The sequence below is a fragment of the Hippocampus bargibanti genome, linkage group LG16 (assembly GCF_051943395.1).
Source record: "Hippocampus bargibanti isolate YZ-2025 linkage group LG16, ASM5194339v1, whole genome shotgun sequence".
Lineage (NCBI taxonomy): Eukaryota > Metazoa > Chordata > Actinopteri > Syngnathiformes > Syngnathidae > Hippocampus > Hippocampus bargibanti.
In genome coordinates, this window is record NC_142749.1 from 10,195,892 (window position 1) to 10,216,374 (window position 20,483).

At 39.8% G+C, this 20,483-nt stretch overlaps 2 protein-coding genes and 1 long non-coding RNA gene across 5 annotated transcripts; 2 read left to right on the forward strand and 1 right to left on the reverse strand.

Annotated features, from left to right (window-relative positions):
• Nucleotides 1-112: 112 nt before the first annotated feature.
• On the reverse strand, nt 113-19,677 carry LOC148886394 (uncharacterized). 2 transcript variants are annotated; one of them, XR_016117782.1, is made up of 4 exons: nt 19,585-19,677; nt 18,341-18,518; nt 4,090-4,232; nt 1,196-1,275 (listed from the first exon to the last, which is right to left on the reverse strand). It is a non-coding gene; the product is annotated as an uncharacterized LOC148886394 (long non-coding RNA). The 2 variants fall into 2 exon arrangements; XR_016117783.1 differs by lacking the exon at nt 4,090-4,232 and having other exon boundaries at nt 113-1,275.
• grk1b (G protein-coupled receptor kinase 1 b) lies at nt 1,154-11,553 on the forward strand. The gene is made up of 8 exons (XM_089016485.1): nt 1,154-1,293; nt 4,129-4,844; nt 6,232-6,359; nt 6,725-6,882; nt 8,457-8,540; nt 8,624-8,748; nt 8,840-9,041; nt 10,023-11,553. The coding sequence occupies exons 2-8, from the start codon at nt 4,146-4,148 to the stop codon at nt 10,304-10,306; spliced, it is 1,680 nt and encodes a 559-aa protein (XP_088872611.1). The 5' UTR covers nt 1,154-1,293; nt 4,129-4,145; the 3' UTR covers nt 10,307-11,553.
• On the forward strand, nt 15,150-20,469 carry LOC148886396 (claudin-15-like). 2 transcript variants are annotated; one of them, XM_089016487.1, is made up of 5 exons: nt 15,150-15,476; nt 18,361-18,525; nt 19,265-19,346; nt 19,427-19,537; nt 19,609-20,469. In XM_089016487.1, the coding sequence occupies exons 1-5, from the start codon at nt 15,260-15,262 to the stop codon at nt 19,700-19,702; spliced, it is 669 nt and encodes a 222-aa protein (XP_088872613.1). In that variant the 5' UTR covers nt 15,150-15,259; the 3' UTR covers nt 19,703-20,469. The 2 variants fall into 2 exon arrangements, with proteins under 2 accessions (XP_088872613.1, XP_088872612.1); XM_089016486.1 differs by lacking the exon at nt 15,150-15,476 and adding an exon at nt 16,096-17,092.
• Nucleotides 20,470-20,483: the final 14 nt, after the last annotated feature.

Genomic DNA, 20,483 nt, shown 5'->3' on the forward strand with positions numbered 1-20,483 from the left:
CTGAACTTTTTCCTTAATAACAAAAACTATTTGATGTCTTCCCTATTTAACTTCTTCTTTTTCTTTCGGCTTTTCCCTTCAGGGGGTCGCCACAGCGAATCAGTGTCCTCCATCAAATCCGGTTTTGTGAATCCTCTTCTCTCTCATTTCCTATTTAACACGAGTTTTAATCTGATTGGTTAATTCTCTATGCACACACATCACCGTGATAAAAGTGCACATTTGTGCAGCCACATGATTTCAGTTATTTTTTTACTGTCATGATTTATTTTGGCCTAATCTATTTATGTCACAAAAAATGAACAAGGAGGTGTGAAGACTTCATATCTATTGTATATGCCAATTACACGAAAAGAAAATATTTGAGGGTTTATAGTGATATAACATGGGTCAAGTTTAAGCACACCTTGGCATTTAATCTGTTGAAGATGATTTAAAGCTCAGCTGGTTGTGGAGGCTTGGGCATTTGTCAACGGTGCTTGGAGCAGCATAATAGGATCTTTCCCCCCTACCATGTGCAGTCTTATTTAAAACAAAAGCACAAAAAAACAGCAACGCATCATACTTCTAGCCAGTGTATTTTGCCACACCTGAGAAAGTAAATATTAAAACAGGTGCCAGTCAATTCGGTTCTACAAGGAAAAAATGCATTGTTTAAACACATGAAATCCAACACATACTTCTGCAAGATACTGGAGAGACTATTTTTTTGCAATTGGTCTGGTAACGTCTTGGGACAAATGTGAATTAAGCCTGGATAAATGGAAAGAAAGAAAAAAATCACTAAATTGTGTAAATTTGGTCTTTGTCGCTAAACAGGATTACATTTCTATATGTGCTACTTTACTTTTAGGTCTTGTATCTTTTCACAAGCTACGCCAAGATCTAAACTCATAAATGTAGACCACAATTAGGTACTTGCAATTGTTAAGAAATATGTAATATAAAGCTGTTTTGTTTTGAAGTGTTTGCTTTGTATGGCCATGAAATTTTGGACCGCTAGTCAGTTACTGTGAAAAAGGAAGCGCGCATTCAAGTCGTTCCACTAATAGCTTCTGTCAAGTGGCTCCATGTGTAATCCTGGCCACCAAATGAAGCACCAAGCTGGATTTCAAGTGTACAATAAAGCTCCACCTGATGTGTCTTGGCTTCACTACGCTGTGAGGGGATGAAGAGACAGTCAACGTGGTAGAGCTGTTCAATACCACCTTTACTTATTGCGGTTGATGGAGCAACAAGGAGCAACCCAAAAAAGAAATTGGTCAGCAGGTGGCTCTGCAACAAAAAGTTAAGGTGAGTGCTACTCAACATCAATATAGATGTGATTTTTAAAAACATAATTATGCATCATATATTTGATATATTTTTTAATGAGACATTACAACCTGTTGTACGTCATTATTAGTAAATCCACTCTTTAGATGAGCAAGTATCAAGAGACTATTGGAGATGTGAATGCAAAAACTCACTTTGGCGCTCAAGACATCAAATTAACTAATTCACTGCCATTCACGAATTTATTCGGGAATTGAAAATATGATGTGGAGCGCCATTCTCGAATTAGTTTGGTTTTTCTTGTGTGGATGACAATAAAGCGCTGGCCAGACCTTGGGCAATGTTTTTCCCATTTTTTTTTCCATGTTAGCGCTTTGTTCCAGCTTCAGCTGTTGTTAAAGCGCTATATAAACCAATATGTATGTTTTGCATTGTATTTTGGACAGCTGCCCCCATTTTAAGATCATATAACTGCAGACCCATATCATTTAGAAAATAACTTTTTTTTTTCTGATGAAAGAAGAGAGTCTAAGGTTTCTTACGCTGCATTGAATGTTGATGTTGTCCTAAATCTGAATATTCTGTGACTCCTGGAATTCGAGTGACAATGACAAAAACCCAGGCACTGGTGCGGGCACATTTTTCACGCGTTTGGCAGTGAATGAGTTCAAACTCATATTTCTTCAGCCCTTCTCAAACATGTAGTCTGATAATCATCATCACTTTATCACAGGAGAAAAATATTCAGTACACATGTATTTTTGTGTTATCCTAAAATACACAGACATTAATGTGGAATGGATCATGGGATTAGATACATTTATAAAGTAAATCCAAGAATGTGGGTTAATTACCACAAAGCTAATCATCGGTAAATCGCAAGAATCAACGGTCAGTGTTAATTGGATTAAGCAGAAAGAAGAAGCCATTTGCACTATCACTTGTCACAAGTGGTCCAGTTCAAGGCGTTTACATTCAGGAAGTCTTAATTAAACAATCCACTTTTCCTGTTCCATTTTGTTGTCGGTGCTTGGAGATTTTTACCAAAACCATGTTTCAACCATTTACCCGTGCACAATTTGATGACATGTACAGTATCAAACGATATTTTCTGGATGGTTAATATTTCAACAGCAGAGTGCAGTACAGTCCCTTTTAAATGTTTCCTTTGGTCTCCATCTCATTCTAAAAAAACTCAGTTGGCGCAAGATAGATGCACTCACTGTTGGTATAGCTGCACAATTGAAAGGGATACAATGTGCAAGATCCAAAATAGACCATTACAAATGTAGTTCATTGATCAGTTGTCAACGGGAGTATTCGGTAAACAATTACACTGGTAAACGTTTTATTCATGAAATGTTTTTTTGTAAATCGAAGAAGCCAATTAACTTTACTAGATGTGTTTTTTGAGTAGATATTGAATCTACCCTTGTTTTTTATTTCCTCGAGTAAATATATTTTGAGTAACAGTGGTTTGCTTTACCACCAGACTCCACCAGGGGTCAGCTCTGAGCCCCTTCTTATTCGCTATGGGGACGGACAGGCTGACAGACGATGTTAGACAAGAATCGCCTTGGACCATGATGTTTGCAGATGACATTGTGATCTGTCGTGAGAACAGGGAACAGGTGGGGGAGAAACTAGAGATGTGGAGATATGCCCTGGAAAGGAGAGGAATGAAGATCAGTCGCAACAAGACGGAATATATGTGTGTGAATGAGAGGGATCCAAGTGCAAGAGTGATACTACAGGGAGAAGAGAGAAAGAAGGTGGAGGATTTTAAGTACTTGGAGTCAACTGTCCAGAGCAATGTAGAGTGTGGAAAAGAGGTGAAGAAGCGTTTGCAGGCAGGATGGATCGGCTGGAGAAAAATGTCAGGTGTGATGTGTCATAGAAGGGTTTCAGCTAGGATGAAAGAAAAGGTGTATAAAACGGTGGTGAGACCAGTCATGATGTTTGGACTGGAGACAGTGCCACTGAAGAAAAGACAGGAAGCAGAGCTGGAGGTAGCAGAGCTGAAGATGTTGAGGTTTTCTTTGGGAGTGACCAGGTTGGATAGGATCAGGAATGAGTATATCAAAGGGACAACTCATATTAGAGGCTTTGGAGAGAAAGTCAGAGAGGCCAGACTGAGATGGTTTGGACATGTCCAGAGGAGAGAGAGTGACTATATCGGGAGAAGGAGGCTGAGCCTTGAACTGCCTGGCAGGAGACCGAGAGGAAGACCGAAGACGAGGTTTATGGATGTTGTCAAAGAGGACATGAAGGTAGCTGGCGTGAGAGAAGAGGATGCACAAAACCCGGTTAGAAGGAGGACATTGATTCGCTGTGGCGACCCCTGAAGGGAAAAGCCGAAAGGAAAAGAAGTGTTTTGCTTTACCGTATAAGAATTAATGTTGACGGCATGTTCACTCTGATAAGTAGCAGAAGTGCTCAATTTTTTGTAATTTCAGGCAAATTAATGCACTTCAATGCCTGATTGCGCCATAAAAAATCTCTGTAACAAGTTGGTCAATATTTTTTGTTTGTTGTCTTTAATGTTAATAAGGCAAAGGCAGTGGGCATGAGAAAATAATTGATAAGCACTGCAGTAGGCATATAAATCCATTTATGATTAAAATAAGTTGTTGTTATTGTGTTTGAAGTTTCGGAATGTATTGTATCTAATGAGAGAATTGTTTAAAAACGATTATGCATGAGATGCATACATTTTTACTGGCAATACAGTTCTGCATGACTGTGTGGCTACGGCTTGATTCAAGGTTGAGCCAAATTGCATCTCAATTTAAACAGTGAAACAAATCAGTGTACCGTCATTGGTTTGCCGCTATCTTCCTTGGTATGTTGCAGAGAAAATTTGAGCCAACATGGACATCGGAGGTTTGGAGACGGTGGTGGCCAACTCGGCCTATGTGTCAGCAAGAGGAAGCGTGGATGGCGCGGCGGCGGCTACCCTGCGAGACAAAAAGATGCGGGCCAGGCTAAAACTCCCACACATCCGTGATTGCCAACACATGAAAGCATCGGTGGGCAAAACCTTCGATTGTATGTGCGTCAACGAGCCCATCGGCAAGCGCCTCTTCCAGCAGTTTCTGGAGAGCGACGCCACCCACAAAACTGCTGGAGAGCTGTGGAAGGATATTGAAGACTACCTCATTTGCCAAGAAAAGGACAGAGTGCAGAAGGCTCAAAAGATGGTGAATAAATACTACGAGTCTGCGTCAAAGAACTTCTGCAGTTTCTTGGAAGAGAAGGCTGTTACTCGAGTGAAGGAGGACTTCAAAAATGTCCACGGTGACTTATTTAAAGAGAGCGAGAAACAACTCCTCAAACACCTGGAGACAAAGGCCATGGCCGGCTTCAAGCAGAGCATGTACTTCCTGCGTTACGTTCAGTTCAAGTGGTTGGAGGGCCAGCCCGTCGACGAGGAGTGGTTCATGGACTTCAGGGTACTCGGCAAAGGAGGTTTCGGAGAAGTGTACGCTTGCCAGGCTAAGGCCACGGGTAAAATGTATGCCAATAAAAAACTGGATAAAAAGAGGCTGAAGAAACGCAAAGGCTATGAGGTAAAGCACCGATGCACACAACCAGAAAAAAGAAAATGTTAGCTCATATGAAAGCAACAAAATGGGAAATAAGAAATATCATTCAGAGGCAAGCCTGAGTGCAGAGTTTTGCGATGATGGCTAAGCGCAAAGAAGCTTGTGACTGACTCTTTTAGAGAACCCGCAAAGAAGCTCAGCCATGTGTAGTACTTCTAAAACCATTGAGGGATTATGACACTTTAGATCACAGGTGTCAAAGTCAAGGCAGCAGGGGCCAAATTTGGTCCGCCATATCATTTGATTCGGCCCGTGAAAGCAAATCAACCATGTCAAGTGCTAAGATGCTTGCTAAAGTCCAAACCAAAATTTCAAATCGTCCCATGTAAACCACAATAGCAGTCAATATCCTGAATTCATTCGCCATTCCCAAATGTATTCAGGAATTGAAAAGCGTGACATGGAGCGCCATTCCCAAATTTGTTCGGGTTTTGTTTTGTCTTGCTTGGGTGCCGATAAAGCTCTGGCCAGACCTCTGGCAATGTTTTTACCTTCCACCAAGGGGCAGCATTTCCCTTTTTTACAATATAAGTACTTTGTTCCATCTTGAGCTGTTATTAAAGCGGTAGATAAACCAATATGTAGGTATTGCATTATATTTTGGACAGCCGTCATCATTTCATGCTCATATAACTCCAGACCCATATAATTTAGGAATTAACTGTTTAATTCCGAATAAAAGAAGAGAGTCTATCAGAATCAGAATCAGAATACCTTTATTCGTCCCGCAATGGGGAAATTTGCAGTCCACAGCAGCAATTGAAGAGGGATGGGGTTGGGGTGGGAGTGAAAGGATAGAAAACAAGATATTCTAAGCATAACAAAATAAAAATGTCAACTGTCTAAGATTTCTTATGCTGCATTGAATGTTTATGTAGTCCTAAAATTCCTGTAATTCCTGGAATTCGAGTGACAATGACAAAAACTCTGGAAATGGAGTGGACACATTTTTGCACATCTAGCAGTTAATGAGTTAACTTTGGATTCGAAAATCAGTTATTCATTAATTTGTTAATTTGTATGTAATATGTGGCGGGGATGAAACATTCTAATGACTTCCCCAAATTCATAATGGACCGTGAGATGAAACCCTAACTACAATGTGGCCGCGGCAAATATACAAAATAAATTAAAAAATGAGTGTGACACCCCTGCATTGCAAAATAGCAAATAATTTTATCGACTGGTGATGAAAAGTAATCACAAGGGAAGAAAAAGCAGCTACGTGAACCACAGTACCACAAATGGGCTTTTTAAAAATCCGGTAAGGCAAACAATTCATCGGATGCGCAGGGTAACAAAGCTTATTGGTCATTTCCCTGATTCAAATGGTCCTTCTCCATTTTTTTAGGGCGCCATTGTTGAGAAACGCATTCTCGCCAAAGTCCACAGTCGCTTCATCGTGTCGCTGGCCTACGCCTTCCAGACCAAGACTGACCTTTGTTTAGTTATGACTATCATGAATGGCGGGGATCTCAGGTGCTCTATGACAACACTGACGTTGGCTTTTTTACACACACGCACGCACGCACACACACACACACACACACACACACACACACACACACACACACACACACACACACACACACACACACACACGCACGCACACGCACGCACGCACACACTAACCACTGGCACACCACGGTGCCCCCAATACACTCCCATGTCAGCTAATTAGTTCAAGTATAGATAAACCTTCAAGCTAATATTCTCACTGGGCCGTCAGGTGCGTCACACTTAAGTCAGAGAGTAAGAAGTACTTAAGCGGCTAAAGATGTCTATGGACAAATATTAATTGAGTGAAATCCAAAGCTGCATCATGTTCTCCTTTCTTACGTCAGGTTTCATATGTACAATGTGGATGAAAAAAATCCCGGTTTCAACGAGAAGAGAGCTTCTTTCTACACGGCACAGATCATTTGTGGGTTGGAGCACCTTCACCAGCACCGCATCATCTACAGAGACCTGAAGCCAGAGAATGTGCTGCTGGATGATGCAGGTTAGATCTTGGGATCTTAAGATTTTTGGTGTCTTTGCACAAGCAACCAATGCAATGGTGGTAGGCTATAACAATACGTGATATATTGATTTATATTGCACTTTAACAACAGCTGAAGCTGGAACAAAGTGCTTAACATGGACAGCTATCATATATTGCAAATAAAGCAGTCACAAAGATAGTAGAAAGCACCATGGTGTAAAGCCAAGATAGTTTGAATCAGACTGAGTCAAATGCCGAAGAGTACAAGTGAGTTTTGAGGCGGGTTTTAAAGATGGGCAGCGAGGAGGCTTGCCGAATGTTCAGTAGCAGGTCATTCCAGAGAGTGGGACTAAGCAACGGAAAAGGCTCGATCCCCTCTGAGCCTCTGTTTAGTTTTTGGCACATCTAATAAGGGCTGGTCAGCAGACCTGAGGCACCTGGAACGTCTGTAGGTGTGAATGGGCTCGGCGAGGTAAGGAGGAGCGAGGCCATTTCAAGATTTGAAAACAAATAATAGGATCTGTAAAATGTAGAGGGAGCCAGTAAAAGAAAGCCAGAGTAGAAGTTATATGCTCCCTCTTTCGAGTACCTGTCGAGAGGTGAGCATCAGCATTCTGGACCAGCTGGAGACGCTTCATTGAGGATTAGCTGACTCCAAAGTAAAGCGCATTACAGTAATCGAGCCGAGATGTGACAAAGGCATGAATTATTGCTTCAAGGGAGAAAGGAGAGGTTTCATTTCAGCCAGCTGCCTAAGATGAAAAAAACTGGATTTAACAACAGCACTGAATATACTGTCATTGGTTATATTCATTGTCTGAACGGGTTATTACGTCACCTCCCGCATCGATTATAGTAACTCACTTCAATCAGAAATTCCTCCATAAACTCCAACTCGTCCAAAATTCTTCAGCCCGGATCATCACTAGAACACCCTCCTTTCACCACATCACCCCTGTCCTCCAGCAACTGCACTGGCTCCCTGTTAAACATCGAGTCGAATTCAAAATACTTCTGTTTACATTCAAAGCCATCCATAACCTTGCCCCTCCCTATCTTTCTGACCTGCTTCAAATCGCCGTTCCCTCTCGATCCCTGAGATCCTCATCCTCCCTTCACCTCTATGTGCCCTCTGCCCGTCTCACTACGATGGGATGCAGAGCTTTCAGCCGCTCTGCTCCCAAACTCTGGAATTCTCTTCCACCCAGCATCTGTAATATTGACTCCCTCCCTATTTTCAAGTCCCACCTCAAAACCTGTTTAAAATTGCTTTCAATGTCTAGTTCAATCTGCTATTTTATTATTTATCATTTTACTTATGGTTTTATTGTTATGTGCTTTGTTTTATTGTTTTTATTGTAAAGTGTCCTTGGGTGTTTTGAAAGGCGCTTGAAATTAAATGTATTATTATTATTATTATTTAGTTTTGGCAATTGTCAATGTTCTACTTTTGAGTACATATTGTAGGTTGTACTTGATCAAAGTTTGGCCATTCTTTGTCTTCTATTTACTCTTTCCTCCTGACTGGCGGCCACTGCAGCAGTGTTGATTTATTCAACAGCATTAATGTGATCACGTGTCTTGTCACTCAGGACACATCCGCCTCTCAGATTTAGGCCTAGCTGTTGAACTTCCTCCAGGAAAAGACAAAACTTCTGGCTATGCAGGAACTCCCGGTAAGTTAGAACAAATATACAGTATATTTCTCCAACTACAGTCTCTTTTGCGTCGATATTGACTTGATAATATGCTTTAAAAGGTTTCATGGCTCCAGAGCTGCTCCAGAAAAAGGAATATGACTACACAGTGGATTATTTCACTCTGGGTGTGACTCTGTTTGAGATGATTGCTGCCAAAGGGCCCTTCAGAATACGAGGAGAGAAGGTTGAGGGCACGGGAAAGACATGCACTGGGTATCTTCCACATGAATAAATTGTCAAATGTGCTAATGGTGTGTTTTGTTTTTTTTTTGCAGGTGGAGAATGACGAAGTGGCCCGCAGAATTTTGAACGATCCGGTTCCATACACGCCCAACTTTAGCCTGGACTGCAAAGCAATCTGTGAAGGGCTGTTGGAAAAGGATCCAGGGAAACGCCTTGGCTTTAAAGACAACGAGTGCGCCGATCTCAAGCGTCAACCGTTCTTCAACGAGATTAATTGGGGACGTCTTGAAGCTGGTGACTTTTCCCACAAATTTATCAATGCGCTAAAGTACACTTAAAGTTTGCACACGTTCACTTATCTATGGAAATAAATCAGCTGCCTGATACTGTCTCAATCATTTCAACTATCAAGGGCGTCAAGTTCAAAATGACGAAATGAAGTAGACAAGACATTCCAAATTACTCAGCAAGTTTCTCAGATTATTAGTTGATGACAATCACACCCAAAATGAGTCTATCTGGTTTTTCAGAATAATTTGAGGATTCTGAAGCAAAGACAACATTATTTTTTTCCAAAATTGTTTTTGTTTATTTTCAGTTTTGTTGTTGTGAAAAACTTGCAGCTTTAGGAAGTTGAATTTGATGAAATCAAAAGCAAAGTCAATCAACAACACCATAATGGATCAAATTCCATTTTAACTCATTCACTGCCACACGATGTGCAAAAATGTGTCCATTCCAGTGCCATTGTTTTTGTCATCTTCACTCAAATTGCAGGAACCAAGGAATATTAAGTTTTAGGAGAACATAAACATTCAATTCAGTGTAAGAAACATTACACTATCTTCTTTCATCAGATAAAAAAGAGTTAATTCCTAAATTATATGGGTATGGAGTTATGTAAGCTTGAAATGAGGGCGGCTGTCCAAAATACAATGAAATACACACATATTGATTTATATCGCATTTTAACAACAGCTGCAGCTATAACAAAGCGCTTACATGGACAAAAGGCAAATGCACACCCCTCATGGAAGAAAAAAACATTGCCAGAGGTCTGACCAGCGCTTTATCGGCACCCCCGCAAGAAAAACCAAAACCCAAACAAATTCGGGGATGGCGCTCCACCTCACACTTTTTGATTCCCGAGTAAATTTGGGAATGGCAGCGAATAAGTTAACTATTTCAGGGACAGCGGTTACCACAGTGGTGAAACTAAAGATGCATATGTATTAACAACTGCCAATATTTTTCCCCCCGCTCATTTTTACCAAGGTATGCTACCGCCACCATTTATTCCTGATCCCAGAATGGTCTACGCCAAAGATATCGACGACGTGGGCGCCTTTAGCACCATCAAAGGTGTGGTCATGGATAACAAGGATACAGAGTTCTTTGCTGACTTTGCTTCGGGCAACGTTCCAATCCCCTGGCAGGAGGAGATGATCGAGACGGGCGTGTTTGGAGAATTGAACATCTGGGCTGAGAACGGAAAACTGCCTAATGACCTTGACCCAAATTATGTGGAAGCCCAAGGTGGAGGGTGTGTTATTCTTTAAAGTAGAATATTCTTTTTTTTCTGAATAAGAGTGGCAAAATATCAAAAACTAGTGTCAATGCTTTGCATTGTAATTCTACACCACAGCTAAAGGACAACCGACGTCTCCGGACAAGTTGTGTCCATAATTTGTAAAACGGCTTCAAATGACTTCTACTGGGCGTATTTTAATAAGATTTTAAGACTCTCGCTGAACATTCAGGAAGTCTTGTTTTTGAGTTGGTGACGAGTCCGTACGTGACGTCAGAAAAGGACCGCCTCCTCACCGTAAAAAAGACACATTGTAGCGTCTTTCCATCACGTCAATGTATTTTGCTGTACTGTATTTTTTTTTAAACCATGTCTTACACCCAAAAGCCGCCAGCAGAGGGAGGCAAACTCGATGGAAATATAGTATAAGCCTGTGGAAACGAGCTGATTCATTCCTCACCGGAGCTGGTCGCCATTTTTCTGCCTCTTCTTGGGTGAGACATTCCCCCCCGCCCGTTTGCCTCAAAATGGCCCAAATAAATTCTTTAATCGATTGCAAACATGTATGCTTTGCTCATCAGGACTATTTGAATCATATTCATAACTGGATGTGTAACAAGAAAGCATCTTCTCCGAATCTGAAGCCATTGTTTTGATTCACCAGCAATGCAAGACGTCTTGGCGTGACGTCACGGAAGGGGGGCGAGACTTTCTGAAAATGCCCAATTCGCAGCTCAATTTTTTTGCAGATTTTGGACACTTTAAGTCATTTTTATTGGTGTTTTGCATTTGACTACAAATATCATACTGCGTGTTTTGGGTATTTTAGTCGCTATAAAACGTTTTTCTGGTGTCAGTTAAAAAACAAAAAAGTGATGTCGGTTGTCCTTTAAAGGACAACAGAAAGCATACGGATAGATTATTTCATCGGTATTATTTAAAACTGATCACTATTGTATTATTCTTTTTTTTCTTAAGGTTTTTTTCCACCAGTTTTGCAGCTCCCATTAAACTGTGGAGGTGGACAATAAATTTTTAAGGAAATAGACCGTTGTATTATGATCCCACGATACTCTCTGAAAATTGATATAACGGTCACATTAATGTAATGTAATAATTAAACATCTATGATGCACATAAACTTGTAATTATGTATTTTAGTGTAATATAAGTTGCATGTGTGCGATTTGTGTTAGCTTTATAAGCAAAACAATCGTATGCAAAACAATGAATGTAATGGTCATCAACAGAAATGCAACCAATTAAAATCTTGCTAAGAATAAATATGCCTTCCTCTCCATCATTCACATATGTGTGCACGACAATTGAAGGATTAGCATGTTCATAAGCACACACACACACACATAATCACGAGGACATGAGAACACGTGGAGATACAATCCAGCCCAACATTAAAATCTTCCTTTGACTTTCAATTCGTCCAGTCAGATATCTTCCATCATGACCTCTCCAGCACACTAGAGTTATACGCTTTCTTATTCCAATCGAGTAATTGTTGCAAATGTCTCATTCGTGGTTTTGGAATCACATTTATGAACGCCTCACGGAGGCATAAAAAAGCTGCCGTCACAGCGATGAATCATAATGATTTATTACATCATGTATTGAACCTGTGACTTGACCGAAACTCTTGTTACATACTCAAATAATGACTTTTCCAAGGCATACACACTATTTAAATATCACTTGGCTGTGAGTGAATTCAAAGTTTGTCTTTTGCATACACAACACTTGGAACGGTAGAGTTCGTATTGAAACCTAAAATTTCCCAAATTGTAGTTGAATGATTAAGTTCCACTTCGAACAATGGAAACCGTTTTTTTTTTTTTTTACTTTAAACTGGCTTAGCTGAAATAAAGTCTGACGTTGCATTATAGTCAAAGGTGGAATATTGGTCAGTTGTTTTGAGTTTTGCTGCTCTAAAGGTACATCCTTGAGGCAGAAGCTGTATGCTAATCTAATAACGTGTCACACATTAGTTGCCATACCTGCTACTTGTTCATCCATTTTCCTACTTTATTTTGGTGGTTTTGGTGCATTAATGCATTCGACATTCGAAAAGGCAGTCATGGCAACTAATGTATGACATCTCATTAGTTTTGCATGCGTCACAACAAGGTTTTACTATTTATAGCACAAAAGGTGCGGTAACCGACCGTTATTCTTTTGGCCATAATGCAATACAGGACTCGAATTAAGGTAAGCCATTTTAAATGAAAAATAAAAATATTTTGATCTGTATAAGTGGAAATTTATAATCCAAGTTTAACTTCTTTGCTACCGTCAACGGGATTAGGGAACATGAATTTTTGGTGGCAGTCCAAGCTTCGACTTTAATACAGTGCAGTGAGACCTCAACTTACAAACACCTTAATGTACAAACTTTTCGTCTTACAAACGTCAAATTTATGAAAATTAAACCTTATAATAAGCACTATTTTCATAATACACACCCACCACGGCTGGCGGAGTGATCTTCGGCGGAAGCACACGACCGAACAGCACCAGAGGTTAAGTTACCAACAGTCCTTATGGAAGGTGACTCCTTCCATAAACCATCAACGACCATCAAAAAGGTAAATAAAACTTTATTTTACAGCACAGTTTATTTCTTTAATTACAGTCCTCATGTAATGCGCCTCTCTTTCCAAACAGCAATTCCCTTTGACCTTCGACCTCCAACGACATTCCATCAAGCCATAAATGACCATCACAAATGTAAATAAAGTGACTTTATGATACAATTCAGTGTATTTCTTTCATTACAATACAATAGCACATTTATTATACATAGAATAATGTATGTTGTATGTAGTTTTAAGGCTTATTTAGTTGAAAAGTATATTTTATGGAAACCCGCGAACGGATATATTTACATTTCACAGCAGCAAAGTTATGAAAGGAATGAAAGTAGAAAAACTAAATACATGATAAATGTATTTTCTTATGACGCTCACTACAGATATGTGTACTAGCTCTGGCCAGTATGCAGTTATCACGAGCGGCTAGTGATACTATGATTGGCTAGTGACTAGCCAATCGTGTGACTAGCCAATCATAATCATAGTTGAAAACTAACATTTCCAGCGCCTTCGAGCAGACCTTGGGTTGCCAACTCGAACTCTGATTGGTTGAAGCAACAGTTTCATTGACACTTATTTTATGCATCAGAACCTGCAGAACTGATTGTGATTCAGATATTTTTAGGCCAGCAAAGAAGGCCTTGCAGTGCTGGATACAATGAAATATCGACAACAGGCTGGATAGTGTAGATATTAAAAAAACACATCGAGGCAGTGTTTTCTGCAAATTAAAGGGGATATTAAATTTAAGGGGAAGAAAACACTAATAAGTTGAATTTGTGAACACTGACTCACAAATATGCAGGGGACCCAACCTGGTGCCCCGTGGTTCTAAACCACCTTAATAACAGAGATATAATTTTTGATTTTGCTCTTTCATTAGATTTCATTGCACTGCACATCTGTGAAATTGAAGGTGGCGAATGTGTCTCTTAGTTATTGCATATTTTAGGTGCTAATAACACCACCTTTGGCAATGGCCTGTGTTTGAACCCCTCAAAATGTTTCGAGTTTGTTTCAAGGCCACTTCCCCTTTAAACACAAAGGGTCAATGCGGACACATGGAACACACATTTCAGAAGACGAAGGGAAGGGCAAAGAAATAAAATATTAACAGACAAATGATTATGATTTAAAGCCTGAATGTCTGCTCAATATTGTAGGTATATGACAGAACTTTGAACTTTCCCGCTGATTACTTGACAACAGTAGAAAATTGACTTTTGATAAGATACAGACTAAAAGCATGAAGTCCACGGATTAATTTTGCATCCCAGAAAATATTGCATGTGACACCCCAAAACCTTCTCTGATAATAGTATCTGATTCTTTCCACGCAGTTGTTTGGATTTGTTATCAGAAGATTTTTAACACTGCAGCTTTTTTTTCTTTGTAATGTGATATTGGCCAATTTCTTTTAATGGAAAGCTGTACTGTACTATGTCAACAAACTATTTGAAAAGAACAGACATCATTTTTAAATGTACACGCTCCAGTAGAGAAAACCGAACCGAGCCAACAATTTCAATGAATCTTTTGTGTTTCCAACTTGTTAATGCTTAACCAGCGCTAAAATAGACACATTTAGCTCCTATAAATCACCCTCCAATTGCTCTTTACCCAGGTTTCAATGTATGCTCGGGCCTCTATTGAGTGTACTTCATTTATTAGTATTTACTCATGGGCCTTAAAATTGCCTCTTGAAAATCTCCAGCTACCAATTTCTCAAAAAAGAGATAAGATCACGTTCATGATGACATTCCAACTCAATTCACCCAGGGAGATCACAATATCCCCCCACCCACTAGTCCTCACATCTCACTTTGGGTTTCATTTCATTTCTCGTGCTATAGATAGATAAGACATTTTTTTGTCCAAATATGGCTAAAAATGAAAATACCTTGAAAGACTTTCTGAATTATGTTTCATAAAAATGTCTGGATAAAATAAAGTGTTTCCAAAGGTAGCTCTAGAAAAGACTGCAAATGTAAATAATGCCCCCCACCCAAAAAAAAAAAATCACAGGGCGTTTTACAAGTATTTACATAATATAGGCAGCGTAATGTATTTTACAAGCTCTCACCTCTGCTTAGATCAAAAGAAACCGTTGGGGGGAGTTCCTTGTATTGCTTACATTTCTATGGTAATGTGCCAGGCACGTGAAATGTAATCAATTTTGGGCGGGAATAGCAGACATATCAGCCAACAAATCAATGTTCAAATTAGTCCCGGTTCATTTGAGTGCATGAGAAGAAAAAAAAAAAGCCTTGTTGCGTGTACTCCAAAATGTACATCAGATACAGAAGTTGCCTTTAGAGCTCCCTAGGGAGGCGATATCTTGGCTGATTTAAGAGAGGATTAGAAAGAGAATTATTTCCAAAATGAAGGACATTCTTGAAATGTCAGCACTTTCTCTTGGTTTCCTAGGCTGGATCATGGTTTCTGTATCATTGCAAGACCAGTATTGGAAAGAATCCACCAATGACGGCAGTGCCATTACAACCTCCACAATATACGAGAATTTGTGGGTGTCTTGCGCTAGTGATTCGACTGGGATCTATAATTGCCGAGACTTTCCATCCCTTTTGGCCCTACCGGGTAAGTCAATCTTTTTACCAATTTAATTATGTGTTAAAATGATGGCTGCCTTCGAACTCATGTACACGTGCTAAAGCGATGATGATGATTCAGCTGTATGTTATAGCTGAGTGTGCACTTTCTTTCTTTTTAATCATTGGAATAGGCGCTTAATATTTCCACCTTTTTTTTTCCTATCTATAAATTGAAGCTAACGGGTATAAAGACAAGACTATGACTGTTATCATTTTGAAGAAGAACAACAACTTCATTTTATTTTATACATGGTATTTGGTTCATTTTTCTTTCAAATGTCACTGTAGAAGATTTCGATTTTAAAATATTTGTTGTCACTGCACAGTGGTTATTAGATGAATATAATGTATTAGAACATTTTCTGATCCCCCTAATATAATGTACTTATTTTCAAATTAAAAAACGGTTATGATGTGCATGTGGTCCTCACCATTTTATGATCTTTTTAATGTTAAATTGTACTCCAAAGGGCTCTTTTTGTCCGCCATTCTTATGTAACTCAATCTGAATGCATTTGATTTATGATGATAGGGTTGGGGAAAAAAAGGACATTTAAATAAAATCTCCTGAGAATTTTATTATGAAATTCCAGTATGGAGTATACAACTAAGCATTCATAAGCAAAATGTATTGAAACTGGTTTTAACCACTTTTTGGATTCTTTTGACAAAGACAATCACATAATTGTCATCTTTCCGTCGAAAAAGGATGCATGTCAAGCCAGTTTATCAGCAAATTTCACATATGGAATATCATGTCATCTCCTCAAATTCACAAATGCACAATTTCCGAATCTAGAAATTATCTGCAGGACGAGAGTAAAAATCCGAGGCATGAAAAATGCCAGCTGACAGTCAAGTCCTTTTTTTTAAAAAAAACAGTGGGTGGGCGCACGCACGTGTCGCATTTGCCCTCACCCCCTCGCGACTGATGACGTCCCCCATCATCTCTCAAGCAGCAGAGCCCGACTGGCACTCGGATCCCATCAGGACTGAATTATTGACAGTGTTCAAAGCGACTGTCAGAAGGTGACAAATAGCTCTGAGTCTATCTATAGACGTGAGTCAGCGGGTGTCGAGGTTCAACCTCACTTCCCTTAAGTTGGGTAAACACGTGGACTTTTGAAAAGGCTTTGGGAGATGTGCGAATAATAGAGGAAATCATAAGTGGGCTGTTTGGGGATTAATCATTAATTTGGAGGTTTCTCGAGCATCCTCGCTCTAGTGTTCCTGGGAAATCAGCTAGGCACGCTGAGAACGCTGGGCTCAAGAAAAACAACACGTTTGTTCTTGAAGATAGTTTCACCGGGCAACGTTTGTCAGAAGTCTGTCGGGCAAGCTCGGAGAAGACCGCCTGAATCAAGCGTCGTCAAAATCGTGGAGTTATGAATCCCATCGTGGAAGCGTTTGCTTTCTTCCTGGGCTTCCTGGGATGGCTGATGGTCGGTATTGCACTTCCCAATCGGTATTGGAGAGTGTCATCAGTGGACGGCAACGTTATCACCACGTCCACCATATACGAGAATCTTTGGATGTCCTGCGCCACTGACTCGACGGGAGTTCACAACTGCCGTGATTTTCCGTCTTTGCTCGCACTAAGCGGTATGTGCTTGAAACTTTTGTCGACTACTTCATTAGAGTGAAAAAAAAAGAAATTTCCATAGAGCCAGAGCAGCGATTAAAACAAGCTGATACAAAGTGCTTTGAATTGAACTTTTTTAGTGGTGATGATGTGATTTCTTGAGTTGTTTGTCAGCTCTGACCACAGTGAGTGTCATCTGTGTGTCTTGGAGAACAATCCCATTTCTCTTCAGGTGGTGTTACTTGGTAAACAGCAGGTAATATAAAACGGGCAGTATAAAAATACAATGAGATGAAAAGAGATAAGCGAGAATAACCCCAGTAAAATAAAAAAATAAAAACATAAGATAACTCTTAAGAGTGTCTTCGCGTCAGATGCGACAACCACGTGCTTGCGAGATAATTTCGTTTTGATGAATGCCGATTGTGGGGTTTCATTCAGTGGTTGAAGAGAAAAAATATTTGATTTTATTTTTGTGTTATGCTTGTTGTTGTGTCTAGTATTTGGTGGAATTTCAGATGTTTTCAAACTATCGCGTTTATAATCACTGAACCTGTAGGGGGCGCAACCTCAATTTTCCATTGTTTTACCCACATACCATGACAAAGCATAGACATTTATTAACTCATTCACCGCCATTCCCGAATTTATTCGGTAATTGAAAATATGACAGAGTTTGGGTTTTGATTTTTCTTGAGAGGGTGCCTATAGAGCGCTGGTAAAATCTCTGGCAATTTTTTCCTTCCACAAGGGGCAGCATTTCGCCTTTGTTTGTCCATGGTAGCGCTTTGTTCAAGCTTCAGCTGTTGTTAAAGTGATATACAAACCAATATGTATGTATTGAATTGTATTTTGTACAACAGCCCCCATTTCAAGCTCAGATAACTCCAGACATATATAACTTAAGAATTAACTATTTTTTTCTGATGAAAGAAGAGAGTCTAAGGTTTCTTACACTGCATTGAATGTTTATTTCGTCCTAAAACTCAATATTCTGTGGCTCCTGCAAAAAACCCTGGCACTGGAGTGGAGACATTTTTGCGCATGTCTGGCGGTGAATGAGTGAAAGATTAGTTTTATGAATAATAAGACGTGCTAGGAATCAAGTATCTGTCAATCGGCTCAAAACAATACAACATTTGGAATCTGGAAGTTTCTGCAGCAAAATATAAGTTCTCAAATTATTTGATTTTCGATTTGGCACTTGTTGAAAGGATTATAATTCATTTTGCTGCAATGGTATATTCTCAATAAACACTTAATTGTACCTGTTTGTGTTTGTATGCAGGGTACATCCAAGCATCTCGAGCATTGATGATCGCTGCCATTGTGTTCGGCACATTTGGGCTCGTGGGAACTTTGGTCGGAATGCAGTGCTCGAAAATCGGGGGTGAAAACTACGTTCTGAAGGGGAGGATTGCTGCAATCGGAGGGGTGTTCTTCTTACTACAGGGTAAGAAGAAAGACGGGTGGATGAATGATTTAAATAGTACAACATACGTATAGTACAACATACATACGTACGTACGTACGTACGCACGCACGCACGCACGCACGGACGCATGCACGCACACACACACACACACACACACACACACACACACACACACACACACACACACACACACACACACACATACATACATACATACATGCCAGTTTGAAACAAAACGTAACACCCTCATTTCCTGAAATCCATTGTGAAAAATAGTGTGAAACTATCAAAATTAAGATTTTTAAAATGTCCTGATCAAAACTAGAGCACATTTTCCACTTCCTGTATCCCCCACCGCTTTACATATCAACGTGCAAATAGGTTAAGTGGCTGCTCTTGTGAAATCGTGCATGCTCAAAAACAAACCTGAAGGGCCTCACAACTACACTTCAATATCAGTTTCCACATCAAACCCAACATTTTTTGGGCAGTACAAGTCATATAAATTCAAATTCCTCCAGTAGCACAAAATAACCATTTAACTATGACGACCCCCTAACGCCAGAGAAGGGAACATTTTAGGAACTGTAATCTGTGTACACAGGAGACAAGCTATCTAAAACTGGATGGCCAGTTCGAAGGGTTATCGTTACTCTCATACACAAACGTCCCTTCTTATCAAATGTCAGTGTTCAAATAGGCCAAGCTGTGTACAATACAATGATATGAGAGTGGTCATGTTGTGTGCTTTTTCTAGGTATGTGCACCATGATTGCTGTGTCTTGGTATGCAGCCAACATCACGCAGGAGTTCTTTGACCAGTTCTACCCAGGGACAAAGTGAGCATGCAGAAGTGATTGCTTTTGAAGGATAACATAAAATAGATGGGATCATTTTGTTGATTGTCACTGTGATGCAGGTACGAGATCGGAGAAGGTTTGTACATCGGCTGGTCCTCGGCCATACTTGCCCTGTGTGGAGGTGGTTGTCTATTGTGCGCATGCAGTTGTCAGGAGCCGGGTGAAAAAGTGTATGTATCAAAGTTTTCTCTGAGAATAGCTAGAAAGCCTAACTTACCACATCTTCTTCTGACTCTTTTAGGCCTTATCCATATCAGCCATCCTCCAGGGGACGCATGCTGTCCACTACTTCCCAGTCTGCCCCCAGCAACTATGGGAGAAATGCATACGTTTGACACATTACTGAGACAAAATTAGAGTTAAATTCATTACAAAGCATTTTCAAGCGCAAGATATGATCAAATATTGAAATGCGCAATTAAATCTCAATCTTTCTTCTTTGATACTCGTTTTGGACGATAACTTCTAACTTTAATGTGCAATGATGTTCATGCGCCCATTCCCATATGCTAAATAAAGCAGGACAGTAGTAGAGCAGTAAAGATAACAGTATCTTCAAAGCAATGACAACAGTGCGTAAATATGAATGGCTACTGTGCATCGGGAACCTGCGTGAAAACAGCGTTGAAGTGAAAGCAAGTGATTTTTGCAAAATATGATCAAGATCGTCTTACAATCGATTAACGTTGTATTTATTCTTTTTTTACATAGTAGAAAGTAGAAACGTGAGTTCATCGGCTGTTGTGTATAATGAAAAATACTGACTGAATGTTCAGATGTTATCCCAACGACACTGTCACAATATTGCTCAGGAAAATACAGTACGAACACTGACACGCGCCAATTAGGAACGTCGTGAATATGATGTACTATTTAGCGAAAAATAATTCATATTTTTGACATAAGTCATACGGAGGTATTTACAATGTGTGTGGTTACTGTAATTTGCATTGTTTTATATTAAAATTTACAACAACAAAAAACGCTTCATGTAATGAAAGTTGATGCTAACATTTGACTCACCTGAAGAGTTCCATTTGGTGATGATGCCCACTGTGGGAAAGGGGTGGAATTACAATGGGTTCGTTTAACAATAAATAACCGTTACAGTGAACA